Source organism: Agelaius phoeniceus, chromosome 9, assembly GCF_051311805.1.
Source record: "Agelaius phoeniceus isolate bAgePho1 chromosome 9, bAgePho1.hap1, whole genome shotgun sequence".
NCBI classification, from domain to species: Eukaryota; Metazoa; Chordata; class Aves; order Passeriformes; family Icteridae; genus Agelaius; species Agelaius phoeniceus.
Window position 1 is genome coordinate 5113849 of NC_135273.1, and position 25925 is coordinate 5139773.

Here is a 25925-nt window from a genome sequence, read left to right on the forward strand (position 1 = left end):
ACCCAGGGCTGTGGTCACGTTTTTCACCTGGACCTCCCTCTCCAGGAGCTCTGCTGTGATGGTTGGCACTGGCTGCTCTCCCACCTGCATCCCCTCAGCCTCCCAGCACACAACTGCACAAACCCCAGCCTGTCCCAGCTAACTGCACTCGGAAAGCAGAGGCAGGTCACCCCGCCATCACACATCTTATTAAGCACCTCATGATACCTAAAATTAAGATAAATGAAAGCAAATTTCCTAAAACACTTCTGTGGTCACAGGCTGTGTAGTTGACATGAGTTTGGTAAGCTTTCCTAGGCTATGAGTCTATACTTCCTATAACCTTTTGGAAAAGCTGTGATTTATTTTCATTTTGCTTCTGTAATAATTACCTATACCCCACAAAGCAAGCAAAATAAAAGAAGCAATGGAAGCAGGGCATAGGAAAACAGACCCAAAAACTTCCAGCCTAATGTAGATGGAGGCTGTACACAATTCTCTTCTCAATTTTTATTGTGATCTAAAAGTTAAATTGGACTTTCAAAGTATTCTGGAAGTCAGAGGATTATATTAGACAGTGCTAATCGACTTTAATTAAACTAATTTTAATTAAATATTGATTAATTTTATTATAGGAGCAGTATAAGGTTGATTTTTTCCCCTTCAAGATATGGTTTAGACACCACTGGGAGTTATTTGGATGCTGCTTTCCAAACTCTGGGCTTTCACTTTTAAATAACATCATGCACTGGCTAGGCCAGCACTTGCCAAATTCGAGCCCATGCCTTTAGAAGCAGAGCCCAAACCAGACAGGGCCTCACTCACACCTAATTGCTCTTGGAAAATAAACATTTTACTTCATATTTCCAACGCTCTGCCTGACAACATGGTGGGTCCTGTGCTTCTCCTGCGTGGAGAGGGATTAAGGAGGACTTGAGAGCCCATCCGACCCCAGCCACAAATGGGAGGGGAGAGCTGCTACCTGGTGCTACCTCTTTGCTAAACCAGGCAATCTGTTTGGCAGAGGATCCCAACTTTTAAACAGTCAGTGGCTCATGCAATAAGCCCAACCTCTGCTGTGAAGCTTTAAAAGTTCCTTTTCAGGAAAAGTTTTGCACTGGAGGCAGCACCAGTAACTGTGGAGGTACCAGGGTGCTCCTGACCCCCAGCAGTTCTCTGCAGTTTCCATAGGACAGCAATCTGCACATTTGCTTGCCTGCTAGAAAAAAAAAAATCTTTATATTTCTGGTGCAGTAGATGCCTTGAAGAGAACATCTTTGCAGCCAAATGCTCTGTAGAGCAGGTTCCTGCTACTCTGTGCAGAAATTCTGTGTAATTCCCTTCCAGGTGGGTTAGTTCTAAGCAGCATTGGGATCTCAGAATGAGGACTTTTAATGCACTGATGTGTTATGCACAGGAGCCCTAAGTTCCCAGGTTTTTCATGATTCCCAGTATTGTACTGGTGACAACAGAAGTTTCAGAAGAGCAGCTCTAAGCAGACAAAATCCTTCCAGTCAGAATGGATTGGTCAAGGCAGCTACCACAGACTAATGAGGCCAGTCCACAGTCCTGATATTAGGCTGCTATCTAAATATATTTCCTTAATTACATTATTTATCTGAATGACAAAGTTTTCATGTATTTTAATATTTTGTGTCTTCTCAGATGGTATCCTGCTCAATTTTTCTTAATAAATTCCACCTCCTCCAAAAAAAGAATGCATGTTGATAGATTAATGAATAACTATTAATGAATAACTATTTTCCACTCTCTCTTGTTCATCTTTTCCCCCTGGATACCTTGGTCTTCATACCACAGGTACTCAGACAGCTTTCATCTTCCTTACATTTTCATTTCTTTTTACCTCAGGCATAGTAGGTGTTTTAATGATAAGATACACTGACCTAGCTTCTTATTTATAAGTCTGAAAAATGTATTTTCACCCACAAAGCACAGGTCAACTGCATTTGAAATAATTGCCCTTAAACAAAACCCAGCACATTCTATTTTGTTTTGCATCCCTGTTAATGAAATTCTGGATGGGAAGGGAGAAGTGTTGAGCTGGGAACAGGAGATCTGTACTGAAGAAAGTGGGAGATGGAAAAGGAATGAAGCAAAAATGTAGGATCATTAGAGGTTTGCAGTAAAAAGATGGTAAATAAGAGGGGGGGATACAAGAAGTTTCTTCAACATGTTAAAATATATCAAAATATTTATATAAAAACATACAGAGCCATTGGATGGCTGATAAGTTAGCACCTATGTTCAAATTGTGGTAAAAACTATATTAAATAATAAAGAAACTATATTTTCTAATACTAATGTAAGTATTCCAGATGGAATTTCATGTTCAGGCCTGAGAAACTCTTACTATGCTTATATAGATAAAAAAACAACTAAACTGAAATGTGGGTTTGTGTTTATCACTATTAGAGAGTAACATCATTTGGAAGTTGTTAGCTTAAAATAAATTTATTCCATGTAATGTCACCCCAGACAACTTTGTTCTTTTTAAAATTGGCTTGAATTTCACTGAAGCCTTTGGTATAGACACCAGATTTGGCTCTCAAATGCTAAATTCCTAAGTGAAATACTTTCAAAATAGGTTTTTGAAACAGTTGGGACAGAAAAAGATGACCTGTACTCAGATAGGATTCTAGGTCTGAAAGCAATTCTGTTTGGTTTTATACTTTCTCTTTTCCCAGAGTGGTTTTAATTTGTTCTCTCTACAGCATTACTGCCTGATCACTCAAATAATGTCGTCATTGAAAACCAAATAATTAATAAACCCAAGCCCACTGGTCTTCTCAAGCCCTTTAATTTCCTGAAGGATGCATTTCCCACAAAGTCCTCTGCAGAATGATGCTGCACTTAGGTTTCACTGGAATTAGAGCAACACTTTGCACGTTCCCCATTTCCCAGCTTCAGGAAAACGCTGGCAGGACCTGCAGCCTCTCACCCTCCCTCAAGCTCTGCCCTCCTCTGCAAATTCTTGCTGCTGTCTTGTCTTCAGGGAAAGCCTTAGAAGTGCAGGCTTATCTCAGTGATTTAAACTCAGCTACCTGAGGATGTGCTGGATTTCCTCTGCTGCTGATGGATGTCTCAGGGCCATGTTACAGCTCAGACACGCAGAGGTGCCCGATGCAGAAATTACAGGGTCAGACTCCCAGACCTGCCTTCTGTGGGAGGTCAGGCAAGGTGAGCTGGCACTTCAAACCAGTGCATCTGCTCTGTAAATCTCAAAGATGTCTGCAGAACTGTGACAGGCACAAGGAATTAAATGGAAAGCACTTACTTTTTCTTTTTTGTCTGAGCTGTAACCCAAGGCTTTGCCTTTCCACCACATCATTTTGAAAGGAAATTGATTTCCCTGCTCACTAGTTTAACTGAAATTATTTAAAGCAATTTTTCAGCTACCACTTAGTTGAGCATAAAAACTTTCTTAAGGCCAAAGCTCTCTCATTTCAACACTTCCCTCCAAAAGCAGTTCCACCTGAAACAAAATTAATTTCCCTACCTTTCAACTCAGGACTCTCTACTCAGCTTTAATTATAACTCTAGGGAAGAGGATTTCCCTCTCCTTTTCCTTCATATTTCCTGTGCCCTGCTTCTTATGTCCCAGCATCTTCTGAGCACCCGGCTGTGCCACATTTAACTTCTGGAAAAGATTCTGTGGAGGAAGAGTAGGCACAGAGGAGGCTGGACATTGCTGTGGGGTCATTTCTGGGCTTGGAGAAGCTCAAAAAGAGAAGGAAACAACTCTAGCAAAACAAGTCTCCAGCTTTGTAACAAAACAAGGCAAGGAAGTGCCAGCTTATCACGACATGGAAACAGCTGAGGAACGGTAAAAGAACTGACACTTGCAGGATGGAGAAAAGAGGTCATTGCAAACAGTGCTGGGGGGAAAGTGGAGTCCTGTAACTCTAAACAGGAATGGGAGCAGGTTGGTTACCTGCAAAAACACAGCCTGGAGAGCTGAGACAGCCTCGGTGGGCTGGCAGCAGCTGCCCAGGGTTCTGAGCACTGGGCCTTTATGAGCTGAGCACTTTAATGAGCATGTTTTCTTTAGTGTTTATTTCCACAGAGTCAGACTGATCTCATGTTCCAAGAATGAAACCCTGGCATGGAAGTGGCATATCTGCCAGTTAATGTCAACAGTTGATGTGCAGAGTGCAAACAGGATTTCATGTTGTGGTAAAAGTTGAGTTACTATTTGCTTTAATTCTGTTTTCTTTGTGTCAGATATATTAAGAGTAAAAAGTAAAAGAATTTTGGTTTTGCTTAAAAAAAAAAGAGACAAGAAATACCCTTATTTGCTGAAAGAAAATAAGCTGAAGAAAAATGTTCTATCTACCTACTAATGAATAGCTTGAAATGTCCTCTTCAAAAGGTATGATAATAAAAGACCCCAGTGATTTGCACAGTGCTGTTAAGGAGGGGAAGAACACAGCTGTGAATGAACAGAGTGAAAATCCTCCCTGATTTAAACACAGGCAGATGAAGTCATCACTCCAGGCAGGTTCAGCAGTGTCTCAATCTCACCAACAATAGAAACCCTGCCCTGTGTGAGCAGCCCAGCTCATCCCGTGCTGATCACTTGGGTGATCACAGGAGATCACCTTTCATCCATCGTGTCCCAGCTTTGGGGACAGCAGGCCAGCCTGGATTCCCTCAGCTCTGAGCTGCTGCTGGTGCTCAGAGCCAGCAGGATTCAGTCTTAGGCTCAGAAATGCAGAGATTAATGGCACCCACCCCTGGCACAGAACTTCTGACACACCTGGGGCAGGGCAATGGAGCTGCTGAGCTCACAGCCCCTTCCACCCCCAGCTTCTGGGGTTTCATCAATTGTCAGTCACACCTAGGGGTGATCTGGCTGTAAAACCCCAGCCATGCAGCAAAACTGGCAGGGCAGCCCTGTGGTCTGAGGTATATGCAAAGGCAAAATCCAGTTACACAGACAACAAACTCACCTGGAGTTTGGAGGCTGTAGGACAGATGCAACTGAAAAAAAAAAAAAAAGGAAAATAAACCAAATTCCATCTAAACACCACCTGTATGAAAAACAGACTGACACAAAGGTGTTCAAAAGGTTGGCAAAGATTTCCCTGTGTTGCAGGAGGTCCCTAAAACAAGGCAAGGGAGCTCAGGAAGGATCTGTACCCGCTGCTGGCTCTCAGCTCAGTGGAAGCAATTGAGCACTCGGTTATCCACAGCACCTACCTGGCCACTGTGACCCTGACCCTGGGGCAGAGCTCCCTGTTTAGTGCTTGTTTCTGCAGGAGAAGCTCTCTTTGTTCCAAGCACAGCAAGTCTAATAAAGCAACAAACAGAGAGACAGAACTGGTTTAATCTTCCCCTCCAAACTCCTGTGATGAGAAGGGAAATGCTGGAAAGCAGGTTTTCAAATCACACACCAGCACCCTAAAGCTGTCACTGCCCTTCATCTCCCTGGGTTGTGGTGTTGTGTTTATGTGGCATGGCATCTGTGCTTGGTTTAAGTCATGCTATAGAGAAGGGCCATTCAAAGTGCAGAGCTGGAAAGTGCTCATGTAAAGTGCTCTGCACTTTTAAATGAGATTTCAGAGCAGGTCCCTCTCCACCACTGTTGGGAAAGGGTGTTCAGAGCTGCCATGGCTTTCCCAGGTGTTTCCTACAGGGACAGAGTGTGGAGTGAGCAGTTAATCACGAGTGCATTGCAGTGTCCTTGGGTGAAAGCTGCTGCAGACATTGAAAAGTGTTTAATAATCAGAGCCCCATGTCCTGAGTGCAGCCTGGGTTCACAGGAGTTCACACACCTCTGAAGAGCTTCAGGCCAACACGTAAGGAGAAGCTGCAGCTTCAGGGCTGCACCTTGCTGGGACTGCAGCCCAGGAAAAGTCAGCCCAAAGGGCCCTTTGGGTGACCCAGGCAATGCTCCTGAGATGCAAACTGATCTCACAAGGTGCCCAGGGAAACACCCCTGCAGGCCACCACCCTGGGATCTCTGTTCTCTGTCCAGGGGCACTCAGCTCCAGATTTCCATGCTGCACAGACAGTCAGGAAAAAAAAAAAACAAGTTCACAAAAAAAACACCCCAAAAAGTTCACAAAAAAAAGACCCCAAACAACACTAAAAGCAAACAAACAAAAAACCCACCAAAACCAAACCAAAAAAACCCAAACAGCCTTTTTATCACAACTAACTCACTTATAATTATTTATCTTTGAGAATACATGCAACAACCACTCTCATGAGGAATCAGATTAGGGGTCCAACTCTCTGGAAATGCATTGGCAAGTCAAAATGCCTTTTTCTGCCTCATTTGCATTGTGCTCTCATAAAAGGAAACTGGAGATATGAAGGCATTTTTCCACTAGAGGAGGAGGATGAGGAATTTGTTTTTCCCTTTCTCTCTCTTTATCTGAGGGGAGAACAAACTCAGCAGGTCCTTCTCACAAACAGAGATTGGGTTTGGGTTGGGAGGGACTTGAAATCCCACCCAGTGCCACCCCTGCCATGGCAGGGACACCTTCCACTGTCCCAGGGCTCCAAGCCCTGTCCAGCCTGGCCTTGGGCACTGCCAGGGATCCAGGGGCAGCCCCAGCTGCTCTGGGCACCTGTGCAGAGAAGAATTCCTTCCCAATATCTCATCTAAACTTACTCTCTTTCAGCCTCCACCTTCTTTCCAGTCCTGGTCAGCAGCCACTGCTCTCTCCTGCAGGGTGGAGGTTCCCTGCTGCCCTAACCCCAACCCCAACCCTCCTCCTCCTGTTTTAAAGGCTGTTTAGTATGACTTGCATGCATTTCTTGAAGTGTATGACACACTCTTGCCCACCTGCTGCACACAGGTTTCACTTCAGACAGTGCACAAAACTCCTCCACACCACTGTGAGCCAGGCCATGGCACTGGGCTGGCTGGGGGATTTTTTCTACAAAAACCTATTAAGTATTAAGAGAAGTTAATCATTAGCTGGCTGGTTGTGCATTAAGACAGAATCCCTCCTTTGTCTCTCAGCGTTATTAAATGCTTTCTGCTTTGAAATGCCACATAAAAGTGACAGATGCCCTTTCTCTAAAAGCCAGGCTTCCAGTCAAGCTATGCTTGATGCTAGCTCAGCCACAGAGAGCCCCCCTTGTTTAAATCCTTGTTTAAATGTAGAAGCCTGAGGCTGATAAGGTGAAGCCAGGCTGGCTGCTGTGCCAGGGCTGCCCTGATAAGGAGCTGCAGGGACAGGGGAGTGCTCCCTGTGCACCATCCCCACAGCTCAGCTATGGCTGGGCTCCAGTGAGAGGCACAGCAATGACTGAGCTCAGGCCAGGGGTGCAAATGCTCGAGTGCATTTGGGATGATGAGGTGGTGGGAGGCTCTTGGCATTTTGAAAGATGGTTTAGAGTGGAAGCTGCTGCTTAAAACAGCTTCAGAAACAGCAAATCCCACCTGTGTAGGCTGAAAAAGGTTGTGTGTGTACCCACTGTGGAGTTTATCTTTCCAGTTGGGTTTATCCTTCTAGCTGGGGTTAACCTTCCAGTTGTGATTAACCTTCTCGCTGAGTTTATCTTTCTAGTTGGGTTTAAACTTCTAGATGGGTTTATCCTTCTAGCTGGGGTTAACCTTCCAGTTGGGTTTAGGCTTCCAGTTGGAATCAACCTTCCAGCTGGGACTAAGCTCCTAGATGGGTTTATCTTTCCAGTTGGGTTTATCCTTCTAGCTGAGTTTAACCTTCAAACTGGGATTAACCTTCCATTTGGGATTAACCTTCCAGTTGGGTTTATTTTTCCAGTTGGGTTTAAGCTTCTAGATGGGTTTATCTTTCCAGTTGGGTTTATCCTTCTAGCTGGCGTTAACCTTCCAGCTGGTTTAAGCTCCTAGCTGGGTTTATCCTTCTAGCTGAGTTTAACCTTCCATCCAACATCTGTGTTCAGAGAGCCCCAGGACTGCTTTCAGGAGCAGTGCCATCTCCTCAAACACACACACACACACACACAGAGCCCTAAACAAGAAATGAGTGAACAGGGAGGCAGCAAATCAGGGCTGAGTGAAAGAGCAAGCAAATCCCCCTCCCAAATCGCTAGGAAAAAAAAAAAGTTTCTCCCCAGAGGAATGATAAACTATATTTTTGCCTAGCAGCTTTTACAAGGTGAAAGTGTTGCTCAGGAGAATAAATGCCTGCTTTGTGTGGCCCCCCCTGGAACCAGGGGGCAGTCAAGTCTGGGCTCAGCTAATGTATAATCTATATTTACATGTCAAAATCCCCCCTTATTTAGGCTCTTGATTTACAGTCCCTAGTTTTCATAAAAGTCAGTCATTCCTAGTGAAAGAATGCAGAGCAGATTTATAGGATCTGCATTATGCCTTAAATCTTAATAGCATTTTTAAAGCATTTTTATGACTCGTCCTAAGTAATGTTTTCCCTCTTTTTTTTTCAAGGCATTACTGTGTAAAACCAAATACAAATCCTTACATTAAAAACAAGATCATTTTAACCAACCCTGCTGCAATGCCAAACCTTGTCAGGAATGTCCTTATAAGCCTCACTTTTCAAACATTCATAGCTTGAATGTAAAATGTGCTTTTCACTAAGGTTTGCCTGATAAGATCTCGACCTGCATGAGCAGTGAATTTGTTTTCACCATCACAGTCCAAATAAAATAAACTTCTGGAGGCTGCTGTGAGGTAGATGAAGGTAGAGGACCTGATTCTGTGCCTTCTCCCCCACACCAGGCTGCTCCTTGCTTTGCAAAGTCTGCTGGAAATATATCTCAGCTCAGGTTTAGTCCAGTCTGGAGCAGAAATACCCCAAGTCCATTAATCACAGGCAGAGACACAAAAATGCTGGCTGGGCTCACGTCTTTGCACCCATGGGTGGGCCCAGCACTGCAGTGTTGTTGGTTCTTCACCAGCTCTCTCAAGAACTCTCAACCTTTAGATAGAAATTTAATTTTCAAAGAATAATCTCAGTGGTGCGTCCCAAAGTGATTTTGTGGGGAATGAGCTTCTCAAGCATTTTCTTTTAGGGAACCAAGCACCAAATATGTTTTGGGGAAGACCTTGGAGCCCCTTCCAAAGGGGCCCCAGGAGAGCTGGAGAGGGACTTTGGACAAGGGATGGAGAGACAGGACAAGGGGGAAAGGCTTCAAACTGAAAGGGAGTGGGTTTAGATTGGATATTAGGAAAAAAATTCCTCCCTGAGAGGGTGCTGAGCCCTGGCACAGGGTGCCCAGAGCAGCTGGGGCTGCCCCTGCATCCCTGGCAGTGCCCAAGGCCAGGCTGGATGGGGCTTGGAGCACCTGGGACAGTGGGAGGTGTCCCTGCCATGGCTGGGGTGGCACTGGGTGGCTTTAAGGTCCCTTCCAACCCAAATTCTGCGATTCTGTGACTTCACCTGACAGAACTGACAGTGATGGGGACCAAAGAAGTGTCCCCAAATTCTCCTTGGCCACAGGAGAAATAGAGATTTCTTTAGAGAATATATTCTAACCTCTAGTTACTTAACCTGAACATGTTCAAAGGAAATGGAAAATATCTGTTACACACTGAGTTATTGCAAGCTAGAGTAAGTATACATCAAATACTATCAAGAGAGAAAGAAAAATAAGTTGGGAACAGCAAATATTTCCAGTAAATTATAAATATACTTTAGGATATCTTGAATAACATTTCAAAGAACTCAGAATATTCTCCCACTAAATCAAGTATTTACTCTGGATCCAGACTTGCAACCTCCAGTCATAAGAGAGTCTCATTCATAGTAACTGGGTTTTGAAGGTGAAGACCACTCAGTTGAGTATACAGTCTTAAAGCCTGCTGTTATTCCCTTAAATGCTTTAAAATTAAACATTTCCATTTACAATAGCATTGGATATGAGAAACAGGTTTTAAAACACCAGTCTCCATTCCAAGCTTGCCAAAATTCACAGATAAAAATCAATCATAAATGCAGCTATATACCCTGGCAAATATTTAGATATTTCAACAGACTTTGTTAAAGTGTATGAAATTTTGTGTAAACAACAATTAAAATCAGTATACTATGCAGAGAAAAAAATACATTAAAAAACCCCATCACATTGTGACAAATTATATTAAAAATACCTTTTCCTCAGGGAATTTATTAAATAGCCACAAAGTTTAACCTAATGACTGGGAGATACTGAAAAGCTAATCATATTTTGGATACCTACATACTTGTTTTAAATCCCCCAAAGAGGTCAGCATCAACAAGTAAATAAATCTCAAATTCTTACCTCCTACCTTCCCACAGACAAATATACATTGATATTTGTATACAATCAGTTAAGCATATTCTAAGAGAAGCATAAATGAAGAAAATAAAAAAGAAAGCCCTGAGGACTTATCAACAGAGCCGAAATTGCTTCCAGAAATCCAGCATTAATAATACACACCTGCTTGAACAGGTATCAACCTGAGATGTGATTATACAATATTCAGAGTTCTTGGCTTTGGTCAGACATGGTTAAACTGAAATTGGAATATGTGGAGAGTGGAGCTGGAGCATCCTGGGACTGTGTGCCAAGCACTGGAGCTCTTCAGGCTGCTCCTCCACACCATCATTTTGCTGCTCTTTGGCAATTTTCAGTGATTAAAGCTGAAACCTGAGTGCAGTTTCTGTGCTTTGCTACATCTTTGCAGTGAATAGGAAACAAACAGGAAACCTGTCCTGTATTTCCCCATGGAGGGCAAACAGGGGGGGCCACACCAGCAGAATTCCTGGCTGCTGTCTTCCTAGAGGTGTCCAGCCTGCAAACTCTTCCTGGAGATATCCTATATCAGCTGGAACAGCTCCATGGACAGGCTGGATAAACACCCCCCCAAAACAGAGCAGGCAATGACAAAATTCTGTCCCCAAAACCCAAAGCTCTACATTCCTGCCTGTTTACAGAAAGAGAATTGTCTCAAAGGCCAGCACTGGTCCCATTTTCTCCTGGTTGCCAGTCTCTAGAGCCCAGTGCCTGGCAGAAATCTCTCCCTGAAAGGCCAGGGGAGCAGCTGAGATCCCCCATCCTTGGAGGCTCCCGAGAGCAGAGCCCAGGGAGATCCCAGCGCTCACCCTCGCAGAGCACAAGGCTGGACAAGAGCTCTCCTGGGGTCCCTTCCAGCCTGGGGTGCTGAGAAATCATCCTCCCTCTCTCCCTGCCTCCCCTAGGAATATTTTCATTTGTGCCTTAATATTTTCTTCAGGAAGTCTGCTGACACTGAACTGAAAGTTGTGTTTGAGAGGGAATTTCACTGTCAGCTGTCTCACACTTTCACTGTTCTTTCATTACTGTCACAATCCCTTTTCCCCCCAAAGTGAGAGCTGCCAGCTCAGACCATTGTAATGAAACACTTGATTTCCAAATGTTCATTGAAGCAGGAAATATTTTACACCCCCTGAACTTTCCAATAGCTCAGGAGCACACTTTTTCCCTCTTAGCAAAAGTTTCTAAAAGCTCTGATGTGTGATCTGTGTGGAGGAGTTTATGGCTGAGCACGTTGGGATACCTGGATGCCAACTGAAAGGCAATGTCTCTTTAGATAAATTAGAGAATGTCATTTGTACAGGCTGTGAAAAGATATTTTTCAGAAATAAAACTAGAGTGTGAGACCATGAGATGCCAGTCACTCAGCTCTCTGCCCTTGGACAATCAATCTGTGTTGCTCCCAGTAAATGTGCACCCTGCTTTCTTTAAAAATAAAACTTCTATTCTACAGATTCCAAAATCTCCCTTAAGAGTTTTTTAATTCAAGAGGCAAGGACACTATAACATGCTCTGATGCTTTTGGCTGTTGCTGTTATTTGAAACCTGTCCTTTTTTTGCTCTGTTTCTATTTTTTGCCAGTGCATTATGCAAGGGGAGCTTGGACACCAAGTGACCTTGTTTTCTAAATAAATGTGATTACAATCCACCTCAGTGCCTGCACACCTGGGGAAAGCATTCCCTGCCAGCCTGGGAGTGCTGAACCTCTTGACCACTCAGAGCTGAGCATTCCCTTGGCAGGAGACAATCAGCAGGGACAAGCAGGGGCAGGTAATCAGCCTCAGACACAGAACCTGTCAGAGCACGAGTTACTGCTGCCCTGGGACTGCATTAGCTCACACATTCCTCTCTTGAAAGCTTCTTTTTATGAAGTGCACACCGTGGATTCCTCCAAGCCAGCACTCCCTTTCTGGCTCCAGCCCATCTGGAGTGGGAATAAACCACTTCAGAGGGAGCTTTTCTGGGATGATGAGAGAGACACTGGCTAAAGCCTGGAGCTGCCAGCCTCACCTGCTGGCCCAGTGCTGGCCCAGGGGCTGGGATCTGCTCACCCTGATCAGGAGCTCAGCCCTGAGGCCTCCTGGGAGGGTCTGGGGCAGCAGGGCTCCAAGCTGAGTCACCAACACAGCTACAGAGAGGCTCTGTGAGTCAGGAGGGATTCAGAACCACAGAATTCACAGAATCACTGGGTTGGAAGAGACCTCCAAGACCATGGAGTCCAACCCAGCCCCAACAGCTCAACTCAACCCTGGCACCCAGTGCCACATCCAGGCTTTGTTAAACACACCCAGGGATGGGGACTCCACCACCTCCCTGGGCAGCCATTCCAGAGCTTTATCACCCTTTCTGTGAAAAACTTTTCCCTGCTATCCAACCTGTATTTCCCTTGAGGCTGAGTGCTCTGGTTGTGTCAGTGCTGCTGGAGACAGAGCCCAGCCCCAGCTGAGCACAGGCACCTTTCAGGAGCTGTGAGAGCGATGAGGGCAGCCCTGAGTCTCCTTTCCTGCAGGCTGAGCACCCCCAGCTCCCTCAGGGCTCCTCACAGGGTTTGTGTTCCCAGCCCCTCTGGATGTGCTCAGTGTCCCAGGGTCCTTCCCAGGCTGAGGGCCCAGAGCTGGGCTCAGCACTCCAGGTGTGACCCCAGCAGTGCCCAGGGCAGGGCACAGTGACCTCCCTGCTCCTCTGGCCACACCATTCCTGACTCAGGCCAGGAGCCTTTGGCCTCCTTGGCCCCCAGGGCACTGCTGGCTCCTGTCCATCTGTCTGTCCATCAGAGCCCCCAGTCCCTTTGTGCCTGGGCACTGTCCAGCCACACCATCCCAGCCCAGAGCACTGCAGGGGTTATTGTGGCCAAAATGCAGGACTGAGCCCTTGGATTTATTAAACTTCATCCTGTTGGACTCTGCCCATCCATCCAACCCTTCCAGGGCTCCCTGCAGAGCCCTCCTGCCTTCCAACAGATGGGCACAGCTCCCAGCTCAGTGTCATCTAAAGATTTACTGACGAAAGACTCAATCCCCTCATCCATGTCACCAATAAAAATATTGACCAGAACTGGTCCCAGCACAGAGCCCTGAGGCTGGGCTGGAGTGATGAGAAAAGGGGAATCCATCCTGCAAGAGCTTGGAGGAGACAAAGGTGGTGAAGCAATGGCAAAGCCAACACTGCTCAGAGATTGACCAGCTGGGTGGGCAGTGCTCACCGTGGCCAGGGGCTCACAGGGAGCTCCAGGTGCTGCCTTGGCTCTGACCTCCTCACCAGAGACACAACAGCTTCAGCTGCAAGGTCTCTCTTTGGAATCAGATGCTAAAGGAAACCTACAGGAAAGATGGAGAGGGATTTGTTACAAGAGTGTGTAGGGACAGAACAAGGGGAAATGGCTTCAAACTGAAAGGTTTAGATTAGCTATTAGGAAAAAAAATTCCTCCCTGTGAGGGTGGGGATGCCCTGGCACAGGGTACCCATCCCTGGCAGTGCCCAAGGCCAGGCTGGAATCAGGCTTGGAACAACCTAGATTTTAAATTTGGGCTCAAAACACTACCAGAGGAAAATTATAAGGAGCAACAATCCCCAATAGACTCAGTTCTATAAAGATCACCCAACTGTAGTATGTTCTACTCAATTTTTCTTGGTAGGAATACAATTCCACAAACAGAGAAAAAGGGAACTTAATAAAGGAAAGCAGGTTTAGAACAAGGTGTTTTACTAAATGGAGTTTTTGCATTTAATCAATATTAAAATAACTGTCTGTCACCTAACCTGTTGTGCATTTGTGCATGCCTGAATTGGTGATGATGAACAGAATTTAAATGTCTGCATTTAAACAGAAGTCTCAAAGGCTTGAGAGGGATTTTTAATCCCTGAACAGCAAATCTGACCCTGATTCAAAACCATATGAACCAAAAAACTCCCCAGGCCCCACTGATCCATATATCTGAAAGTTTGTACCCAAAAATCATTCTGCTGCTTATATGCCACAAGCTTTTGGTGAATTTTGTGTATTTTTTAGCCAAAGTTGAGGCGGACAACACTGGAAGGATTGAGACCAGCAGAGAGAATAAATGTGCAAGCAGGGGGATGGCAGAGGAAGGGGCAGGGGCACATCCACTGTGTGACACCAGGTGGGAGCAGAAATGTGGGTGCCCCAGAAGGGGAAGGTGCTGCTGGGATCACCCTGCCCAGGGGCCAGAGCTGCTCCCAGTGGCTTTGGGCAGCAGAAAAAGCCCCAGCTCCACCCCAGGATGGATGGCTACAGGCTGAAACCAGGCCAGCTCCATCTGGACAGGCAGCACACGAGATTTTAGCAGAATTTGTGATTTTAAATGAGACTCCAAATCTGGGGAGGGCGGCTGAGAGCTGAGCCCCTGCCTGACCAGAACCGGAGGGGCAGACGTGGGATCATGTGGCACCTTGGGAGACAGGCTGGGTTTTCCACCTCAGGAATTCATGTGTGTCAAATATGAGCTTCATTTTTATCCTCTCCCACTGTCCAGAGATGTCAGAAATCAGTATAATTGCACAGGCTGGCAAGACTCCCTGGGAATTATGTGTATTTTCTCTCTTTCTCTGTCATACAGAATCCATCTCTCTGAATAATTACTGCCAGAGCTGAATCAGAGCCTGCCAGCATTACAAAAAAGAATCCAACCCTTTTCTACAAACTTTCAAAACAAATATGACTTCACTTTGCTGATTTTCTTCCCTTAATTTTTTTGTAGATCCACTGTCATTTGATTCTCTCTGAACAACTTGAATGAGTTTAGGGAAGGCGTGGTACACAAGAGATCTTGGGGCAGACCCTCAGCTGGTGTACAATTGGCTTCAGCAAAAGCCCTGCTCAGTTACATCCTGAAGATGCCTCCCAGTGAATTTGAAAAGCTCTCCTGGAGATTATTCACCTCATGTGAATGCCACTGCTCCCACCAGCTATGGCATTTTAGGGATTTCAGCTGTTAAGCCAGAGGGCAGACAATAGGATGGGACAGAGCCCAGGCAATTAACTCTTCACTTGGTTTTATTACTGAATCCTGAACTGGACTCCCACAGGGAACCTGTAACACGTTAGTCAAAGGAAAAAGGGCAAAACTTTAAATAATTAAAAGTTTGGAAGATGAAATTAAACAGCAGCACACAGAAACTTTTAAGAAAAACCCAACGAAACAAAATAAAACCCAAAAGGACGTTAATTGAAACCTTTAATCCCAACAAAGTATTCATCCTGAGATAATTACTGCCATAAAACCCTCTGACACTGACAGCAGAGCTGTCTTCAAAAGCTACACACGTAAGCAGCCTGGAACTGAGAGAGGAGCTGGCAAGGATGAAATCCTGCAGAGATGTGAAAAGGAGGGAAGATCCTGGAGAGAACTGGGCCTTGCAGTGTTAAGTCATTTCTCTGTGAAAACATGTTTTCATCTACCAGGGACTGAAAGAGGAAAAGGATGGGGAAGATGTGCCAGCAGAAAGGCAGCTCCTCCTATAAGTAAGGAGCCAGTGGGTTAAAAAGAAAATTAGTGGCAACAAACTGGACCTTGAAATGGATTTGGGACAAATGTCAGCAATACAAGGTGGTTAAAACTGGAATCACACAATTCCTAATTCATGGTGCATGAAGTGATGCAATCTAAAAATCTCCTGCCGGTGTTCCTCTGCTCTTCCCAATTACAGACTTTTCTGAGATGCACAAAATTGAAGTTTTCTCTGTCCTTTGCTGCAGTCCTGATCATTTTGGCACTTCCCAAAGATGACAGTGACTCTTGGAGCCCAGAAGGGTGGGGTCTGTCCCTGGGATCAGTTCTGCTCCATTTGCACCTTGCAGTTCATTGTCCCATCCCAGCTTTAGCCCCTGCAGTCCCACCCTGCTTGTTTTTCTCTCTCCAGCCCACGGGGTTTGTGCTCTTGGGCTGAGATTTGGATCATTTGTCCTTGGTGCCCAGCTGGAGCAGGAATTGTTTTGTCTCCCTGCTCTGTGCACAGAGCTCAGCATCCCCTGATGTGAACCCAGACCCACACACTAAAGCAGCCCAGAATGGGAAACACAGAAAAGCCAAACCCGAGGCATCATCAGCACAAAAATAAATGGAACCAGACTTGACCACAACCAAATTCTGAAGCAAACCCCACCTTTCCAGCATTAGATGCAACACAAAGCTTTAAATCACACCTATTAATGCATTGCCAAGCATTTCCTTTTTGCCAAATCAGAACAGATTTCAAGTGAGGGGTGACTTTGTGTTTAGTGATGACCTGAGCTCCTACTTTTATAGGAAAACTGGACACTCTCGATGCCCTTCTTTCCTTTCCTGTAGCTATTTATAGCTGATGCCAAAATCCATATCTGAGATCATTCCTGCTCGGTGGTGCCTGGGAGCTGCCACTCCTCCAGGACTGAAAAGAGGGAAAGAAAACCCCGGTCCCTTTGGCCGAGGCTGTTCCAACCCTGTCCATTCGCTGATCTCTGCTGCCCTCTCCTGCAGCACCTGCGAACTCCCAGGATTTCAGGGAAATAATAATTCTGTATTAAAGCTGCTATGGTGAGGTGTTTAAACTCCACAGGAATGGGGCAGGAGTTTTAGGAGTAGGGAAAATTTAGGCTGAAAAGGAAAAGTGCTCATGGCAGCGTATTGAGCACAGAGGCAAAATAATGATAAGAGGCAAAATAATGATAATTATAATAATGCTAAAATGATAATAATGATAATGGTAATAGTGATAATAAATGTAATATAATAATAGGAACAATGGTAATAAATTAAATAATGAGTTGGAAAAGACATCCAAGATTAACAAGTCCATCTTTTGACTTAACACCACCATGCCCACCAGTCCAGATTGTCCCCAAGTGCCACAGCCACTTGGTTTTTGAGCACTTTCAGAATGGTGACTCTACCACTTCACTGAGGAGCCTGTTCCAGTGCTTGATCACTCTTTCAGAGAAGAAACCTTTCCCAGTATCCGACCCGAATGTCCCCTGGTGTAACCTGGGGCCGTTCCCTCTGCTCCTGTCCCTGTGCCCTGGAGCAGAGCCCGACCCCTGGGCTGTGCCCTCCTGTCAGGAGCTGTGCAGAGCCACAAGGGCCCCTGAGCCTCCTTTGCTCCAGGCTCAGCCCCCTCCCATCTCCCTCATCCTTCCTGGGACTTATGTCCCTGAATTATTTAGGACGTTGTCTCAAAGCGCAGGAGTTTCACAGAAACGCAAACATTTTAAAAGTTCGTCAAACATGGAAACGTGGAGGAATGGGAAAGAGAAAAATGTGCTTTGCAAATAATCTTGTGGCCAAAGGAATTTGCCTGCAAAGCAGTCAGAAAGGATAAACAGATGATTTCAGTTCAGTTCAAAGAATGTGCCTTGGCTTCTTGATGAGAAGGTTGTGGCACAAAATAAGAATAAACTCCCTCCACATTGGCTTAGTCCTACTGGGAGAAAAAACTGCTACCAGAAAACATCATATCCAGGTGATGTCTGACAAATTCCCTCCCTGCTCTCTTTCCATATTAGCCAGGCTGCTTTTCCTTGCATTAATCTGCCTTTCAGCTGCCTTTTAATCAAAGCCAGGCTTAACTCTCCAGTGGAAAAAGAAAGCAGATGCTGAGGTAAACCACAGAGCAGAACTGGAAGAAACAGTCAGAAAGAAAAGGCTCCTTGGCTTGATAAGGATTTAAGAACTATTCTTCTAGAGGGGAGGGAGAATGAAAATGCTCCATTTTTTTTTCCAGCTTGGATAAATGGCTATGCCTGGCTTCTTTTCCCAAATGTAGGAAGCATTGGGTTTGCACAGTATTTTGTATGTGCCAGCTCCTATTTAGTTGTGCAACATAGAAAAAGCAAAAAAATCAATGCTGACAATTTGAAAATCAATCTTCAGATTGTGGAAATGAAATTTCTGTGCTGTCAGCAATTAAGTAACAAGCAAACAAGTACTCCAAACAAGCCAAGAACTCCAAGTCATTCAGCTGCTCTAGGAAGGGATTGTATGCCAACAACCAGAAACTCAAATCCAGCACTGCCATCACTGTAAGTACCAGTTAAAATTCCAGACACAAGAAATTATTGAACTAGAACATGGCAGGAAAGAAAAGACTCAGATATTTGAGGGGAGGGAGAGAGGGAGGGGTTTGTGTTGGCTTTTTTGGTTGGTTGGTTTTGTTTTGGTTAGTTGATTTTTGGTGGTTTGGTTTTTTTTGGGAGGGGAGGAATTGTGTTTTGGGGTTTTTTTGTGGGGTTTCTTTTGCATTTGTCAGCATTTTTTAAATTTTGTTTTGGGTTTTGTTGCAGAGATCCCCAGCTGCCTTTCAAACATTAGGTCCTTTGCTTTAATAAATGTCCTCCTGTTCCTGAGGCAATTTTCTCCTTAAAAGAAAAGTGGTTGGTGACCAAACCAATGAGAAAAAAGTTCATTTAGGAGCCAGGAAGGTAAGAGCAAAAGCTGGTCTTGAAGAAATGACATCTGCAGCAGCAATCTAGCTGGTTTCTCCTAGCACAAGCTGAAACCACACAAAATAATTACACAGTAAATCCAGACAAGAGATAGAAAGCTCTGGAGAAGCTCAACACTTTCTGAAATAGCTGATCCTGCCCACTGCATAAAACACCAAATGAACTTGCCTTTTATATAAAGAATTACTAGAGAAAGAAACCAAAATGGTAAAAAGAGGTGTGTGTGTATAAAAGTTCACAAACAATGCTGGAAAAAAGCATTTCCAAAGGGTCACCAATTTATCCCATTATTCATGAGCCTGGGGTTGGATTCCAAAAGCAGGGAAAAAAATGTTACTCAGTAGGGCCATAAATATGAAACCAGTTTGAAAAAATGACCACACACACAAAAAAAAAAAAAAAAGGCAGAAAGATGACCTTTTTTTGCAACTGAAATTTGCTGCCTGTAGCTTTTTATTAGTTACAGCAAGTGAAATAAAAGCCAGACAAGTCTAATATAACTCTATTATCTCCTGCTACACCAGGGTGAAAAGCAATAACTGCATTTTTAAACAAACACCTGTTGGCATCTGTTTTGCCCAGTGGATGACACAATCACCCAATAAAGCTCTGGAAAGCAGCCACTGAAGCAGAGTTTGCCAGGGGAACCCTCCTGACCTGCAGGGACTCTTTGCTAAGTGAAGTAGCTGTGACAATGACATGGACCATAAAAAAAAGCATTTTCAACTTGAGGATCTGATTTCCAGAAAGAAAACCTTAAAGCTGGGCCAAGGAAGTCACACTGGAGAAGGATTTCACAGCCTTGCTTCACCATGTGTAGGGTTTGGTCTGACAGGGGCTTTGGCTTTCCCTGCTCAGGAGCTGCTCCCTCCCCAGCACCCAAATTCCTCCTGGGATGCTGCACTTGCAGGGAAGGAGGAGGAAACAGAAAGGTGGAGGGGGAAGTTTAATCTATGAAAGGTGACCAACAGCTTCAATGAATAGCACAGAAATAAACTGAGTGTCACCTCATTGCAATTGCTGCTCTGAGATTTTCAAGACTGAAATAAACTTGCACTTACCTTCTGTGGCTGCATTTTAAATGTGCTGCTTCCCTCCTTTGGGGATCCACTGTTTTCCTTTTCTTCCAAATTGCTGTATCCAAGTCAGAAAGCCATTTTAAATCTCAAGAGAAAAAAACAAAAACAAAAACAAACCCAAAAAACAACAACCAAAAAACCAAACAAAAAAAAAACCACATAAAACTCACAAAAAACCCAAAAAAAAAACCAAACAAGCAACCAAACCCCACACTAACAGCAAATTAAACACAAAGAAATTCTAGAATTTATTTAAAAAAACCCCAACTTTAACAACTAAAACCTAGATGCTCTATTTCAGCTACATTTGCATGTTTTCTGGTTTTGTTCTGCCAGAGCAGATGGATGAGGTGCCAGCTCTAATCCCTCAAAGTGTGCCTATGATTTCCACCTGGATGTTAAATTTTACCTTTTCCAGTATTTCCCCTTTTAATTGGTGGTTCCACACCCAACTCATTACAACTTAATTTGTTCAGCTGGGCTCAGGAGGCAGAACAAGAGAGACCAGGGCAGAGGTCTCTGTTACAGGAGGCTGGGAGCCTTCTAATATTTAATTCTTTAGGACAGGCTGTATTAATTCAGTTATGGCACTGTTAAGATTTGCAGGAAATCACTTAAATTATCAGTGAAGTTGTGAGGATGCACTTTGGTAGGAGGGCTTAATTCACCACACATAATGAATACTTGTCAGAAACCAGGCATGTTTCAAGAGCTGGATGTTGTCTTCTGATTAGAGGAGCAAAATATGAGAGGAAGGAAAGCACTTTGCACATGGACAGTAAATTTTGACTCCGTATTCTGCCAAGCTCTGCCCATCCTTAGGGAAAGCAGAATTCAGATCTGCAAATAAAGTTTGCATGATCCTTCCACAGAACAGAACTTGAACGAGTCCAAATCCACCAATCTGCTTCTTAAAAAATTAATTTCATGTTTTAAAGGTGTTTCTTTCCCCCTGGAATCAGCAGGAGTGGACAAAATGCACTTGGCCTGTGAGGTAACTGTGAGATCCCAGCTCCACAAAGCAATGACAACACAGCCCTGACTCGGGCAAGGGGGTGTGGAGTTGGAAAAGAATTTGGATCAGCTTGGGAAATGAACAGATATTGACTTTGCAACTCAATCTTTCAGTACTGCAGCCTTTGGAGGGGTGAGAACACAGCTCTGCTGAACCCCTCAGTGAATACTCCTGTATTAAAGCTGCCACTTTTAAGAAAAATGCTTTTGCCTTGAGTATCTGCAAATACTTCAGCAGCATCCACCTCCTGGTTTTGTTTTGCAATTCTCCCACTCCTACAGAAGCCTTTTAAACACTTTTCCCCCATCCTTATTTTTTCCTCATTCTTATCTTTCCCCTCCTTATCTTCAGTGTTTAAATAGAAACAATTTACTATGAGAATTCCCAACTCAAAAATATCAGTGGGTCAGTATCAGCCTCATGAAAGAATTTTATGTCACTGCTTGGATCTGTGGGTATCAGTTTTTTACCCTGAACTCATTAATGAATGGTGCACATAAACATCAAAGTTGTGATGAATTATTCTAAGAAAGTAATAAATAATTATAAAAAACCCCAAACCCTACTATTTTGTAAGCTATTCTCCTTCTCCCCAGCAATTAAATTTTTAGCTGAACTTTTAGAACACAATTTTGGGCAGCAAGTGATCACCCTAACCAAATCCATTTCCCATTGAAGAGTCTGTGATTGTCCTCATTTTCTGTCTCCAGAGTCAGCTGCACCAAAAATGATCTCTCAGATTATTTGCTCAGACTCTCAACATCAACACTCTGGGCCAGGGTTATTGATGTATAATAAATGCCTCTCTCTGGCTGCAGTGTCTCTAAACTGGCAGACTGCATTTTAATGAAAGCAAATGATAAATAATTTGCAATATAGTACTAATAATTTTTACACTGCAATCAAGTATTTTGTGTTGTCATTTTCCCTAATTATTCCCTCTGAATCAATTCTATGTATATGTGTGTGTATAAACACATCCACACACCATTAAACTGAATTTTTTGAGAAGGACTTCAGAAATTGACCCAAGTTAGGCAATTTTAGACACTGTTGGTCAATATGTTTAACTTACAGGCTGCCTTTATTGTGAAGCACATGGTGATCGAATTAAAACTCTAATTAGGGCTTGCCTTTACTGAAGCCAAGCTGAAAGAACATTTTCTAGACTTTTCACTGACAGAATAAATAAATCCATTCTCATAGAACTGAAATCATTCGGACTTTTTTGAAGGATCACATCAGGAACTGGAAAGAAATAAGCCCATTTTTAAAATTCAGCTGTGCCAAGAGAGTCCCATGACAATATTCACCATGAGCTTCCCTCAGGTTGTACAACCACCAGTGGAATGTACAAATCTCAGATGCTTCACTAAACTGAAGACAATTTATGCAGCCCTGCAGACTCAATTTTAAGCTTTTTTTTGGTTGTTGTTTTTTTGTTGTGGAAGGCCATGGAAGGCCAAAATTCTTCATATAAAACAATGAGAGGGGTAACCAGCACTAGTTGTGCTGCAAGATTTTCTCCACCTAGAAGTTCCTCATCTAGACAACCTAAATGCCCCAAAAATTCCTTATTTTCAAAGGTCCTGCCTTTTGCAAAAGTCTTTCAACAGTTATTGAATACTCTGCTAATCAAACATCCCAGTTAATTAATACAAGGCTGGTGTTCAAAGGCAAATGCACAAAGAATCTCTGTGTATTATATAGAATCTCTGTATATTGACCTGCAAACCCATTTTACCATTTCCTCATTGACAAGGGTGGTCAAACACAGGTTCCAGAGTTAGGGCTTCACTGCTGACAGAAGCTTCAAAATGCAAAATGGAAAATACAGATTATAAACCTCTGGGGCCACTTGCAGTATTCACATGGCTTTGAGGAAGGCATTCTCAAAGGGGTTTAAAGGAGTTAAAAACATATTTATTTTAAAAATTCATTCAGTTCACTTTCTAGCCTGTGAGAACAGAAAGGGAGGAGGTTTCTTTCATCACTTATTTCTGTGCTTTGCAAAACTCAGGATGTGCAGACCGTGTCCTGCTCTAATTTAACCCATACAAATTTGATGTTTGCTGCTAAAGCCTGGGAATGAATTCTGCTCAAACCCAATGTTTCATTAGAACTAATATGGAAAATGTGACTCAGATGTACAAAGGATAATCACTTCCTCCATTAAAGCAGCCCTGAGCATTGTTCCTGTCCAGAAGGCAAAATGACAACAGTTGCACAAGCAGCACTCAATTCCAGTGATGGGCTTGTATTAAATCAAGGACGCACAGAGATTTTAAAAATATTTTTATTATTGTAATGAGACTGCAATATTATCTAAATAAACTTTTCAATCACTATTACACTCTATTTTCCTCATGAAGGTTCCAGTTGGGAATGCCACAAAGTGTCCTGCAACCTGTACACTTAAAAGTTTATAGAAACATTCAGTATGAAAAGGCCTTTGCAATATGTTGTTGTTTTTATTTTTTTAACCATCAAGAGTTATAAATCCAAGTGTTTACTGAAGTAGATTTATCTCAGAGACCCACTGACAAACAGCTTCAAGGGCTCTCAAAGAACAAGTCTGGGTGTGCTCACAACTCTGTGGGATCTTGTCCACCAGGGCTGCTCCAAAAGCAGGAGATGGAGCAGAGCTGTAGCAGTCAGTGTGAGCCAGAATTCAGGCCACTGCTAATTGCAGTTAATTTGAATTAATTCTGTTGCTCACGTAATACTTAAGGCAAATTTCCTTGTGTACTCATTTTCCCAAGCTAAAGCAACAACATAAGCACAGTTCACAATACACTGAACAAAAGGTGTTTTAAGGTAATTTATGTAAGATGTGGCAAGAACAAATACAACACATTGCAGTTTAACTCCTACATTTCTGCTGAGAATGATGGAACTCCCTTTTTCAGTTTGTATTCAAAAAGACTTGAACAGTCTTTTTATCATTTTATCAGAAATGTTATTTAAGACTTGAACCAAAAGTTTTCTGGAGCTGGAGATGTCCCAAAGCTGATGGGAGTTCTGAACACATATCCACAAATCCTTGAACAAAAGGAGAATCCAATGCACTGTTACTTCAAGTAGACAACACAGAAATTACATTCAAATGAGAGACATTTTATAGGATTCTTTTCATGACAACAAACTCAACTTCAGTAGCTCCAACAAGCTGGGAAAAAGAAGAATTTAGGCTTTTAGCCTAAATGCCACAGTCTTCAGTTTGCAAGGGCAGTGCACCATCAGCAGCCACTCCTCAGCTGTAAAATTCCTCATCAGTAATACACAGAAAAGAGAAATCTGCCATTAGAAACAATAACACAAACAAGTACTGAAATACTGGCAAAAAATCAGAATAGAGGTTTTTGGTGGCATCCTTGTGTGTGTGGACCATCAGGTGTGTTAGCAGGAGAAGTATCTCCTGAAAAAGCCATTGTTTGGCCTTTGCACAATGCTTTTTTCACCTTTTGTCAATCAGACATTCAATAACTCAGCAGTGACTGGGGACAGCACCAGCAGTGTCCTGACCCTGCTGCTCTGGAGGTAAAACCTTCTCCCACCCTTTGACAGACAGAACTCAGTCCCCAGGGTGTGCAGGGAGTGCACACTTGAAAATAAAATGGAATATAACACTCCCTTAACTGGAAAAAGTGATGTTTTATGGAATGTCAGGAGAGCAACATTTGTAAGTGAACCTGTTAAAGATTCCATCCCAGCCAGTTATGGAAATGTCAATAGTGAACTGATTTAAAATAACGGTAAATTTAAACAAGAAATTGGAGTGGAAAAGCCATGATGTTCCAGGAAAGAACTGTGTGCTTTGTGATCTCTATTTATTTTTAAATATATTTATATTTTTACAGTACAGACTAAATCATTTTTACATACAAATACAACAGTATTGAAGTTTTATTGAGATTTGATTTTTAGAAGTAAATGGACCGGACTTTGACACAGGTATGGAAGCCTTTCAGCACATCTTTAAATTTGATTCCTGCTACAACTGAAAAAGTGGAAATATTATTCTATAACTTTATCATCAGCTTCTTTCCCCTCTTGTGAAAGTGCAGACAAATTTAACAGAAAAGCAACACCACAGTTCTTAATCCTGACTTCCAAGACATTTAACAGTATTTGCTCAATCCCACAGATCAGGTACGACAGTGATTCAAGAGAAAAGTGAATTTTCACCCAGTGGAATCCCAGTCTGCCAGACAAGCTCACAAGCACAGAACTCTCACTCCTGTGTCACCTCCTCCTTTGGCTGCTTGAGTTCACTCAGAAGCTCCTTCCCACTTTCCCCTGCTTTTGAGGCAAAGAGAGCAGCTCCCTCCTTAAAGCCCAGGAGTTTCAAGCTTCTGGCATAATCTGCATACACAGCATGGATCAATTTATGTAAATGAGGCATTAAGGAAAATACAAATTAATAGCAAAACAAAAAAAACTCAGAATCCTTTTCCCCCCCTTCTTACTCCTTTCCTCTCCCAAGGTGAAAATGCTGAACATTGCTACCAATTGTGCTAATCCATTATTTTTTCAGCACAAGTAAGTAAAAAAAGTTGTTTTAATTCCTCCTTTTGAACTCATATTGGTATTTATAAAGTAACATGCAGAGTGCTGTAAACTAAACCAGACAGACTTCAGATATGCTTAAGTACCTACCATGATACAATGGCATAAATTGCAACAGAAATCTTTATGTCACAAAGATTTTTTCATTAATCAGACCTGAAGTTATCTACATGACTTATTAGTGGCATTTTTTATTTACAGGCTGATGACTCCATAGGTATTATTTACATAAGCATTATTATTTATAATATATAATACAAAAATCTGGGCAACTGCTCAGCTTCCCAGAACAGCAGGTCAGATGTGAAGATTGAGTGAGCACAGACAGGATTTCAGAAAAAGGATATTTGTGTCATCATTAACTTCAAATGCCCCGTACTTCAGACAAGCTTCTACAAATAAAGCTGCTCTATCAAAGTACCTCATACTGTTACATGGAAAACAAAAAAAGTGAATAATTTGTTAGGATACAAACCAGAAAAGTATTCCAGGACATCACACCAAAACACTTGCAGAGAGGCTTTCTAAAACTCTTTTATATCTCCCCTTCCTCCTTGCACTCATGAACTGACACTTGCTATAAATTTTACTGAAAGATCAGGGCTGA

At 43.2% G+C, this 25925-nt stretch overlaps 1 protein-coding gene across 4 annotated transcripts in view; it reads right to left on the minus strand.

The window, feature by feature from the left end:
- Positions 1-23027: 23027 nt before the first annotated feature.
- Positions 23028-25925, minus strand: part of WDR11 (WD repeat domain 11) — a 36605-nt gene continuing 33707 nt past the window's right edge. For all 4 annotated transcript variants that reach the window (XM_077182815.1, XM_077182814.1, XM_077182813.1 and 1 more), the window contains exons 28-29: positions 25663-25745; positions 23028-25138 (exon numbers count right to left, since the gene is read on the minus strand). In XM_077182815.1, coding sequence (XP_077038930.1) covers positions 24984-25138; positions 25663-25745 — 238 coding nt within the window. In that variant the 3' untranslated portion in view covers positions 23028-24983. The remainder of the gene's footprint in view (positions 25139-25662; positions 25746-25925) is intronic.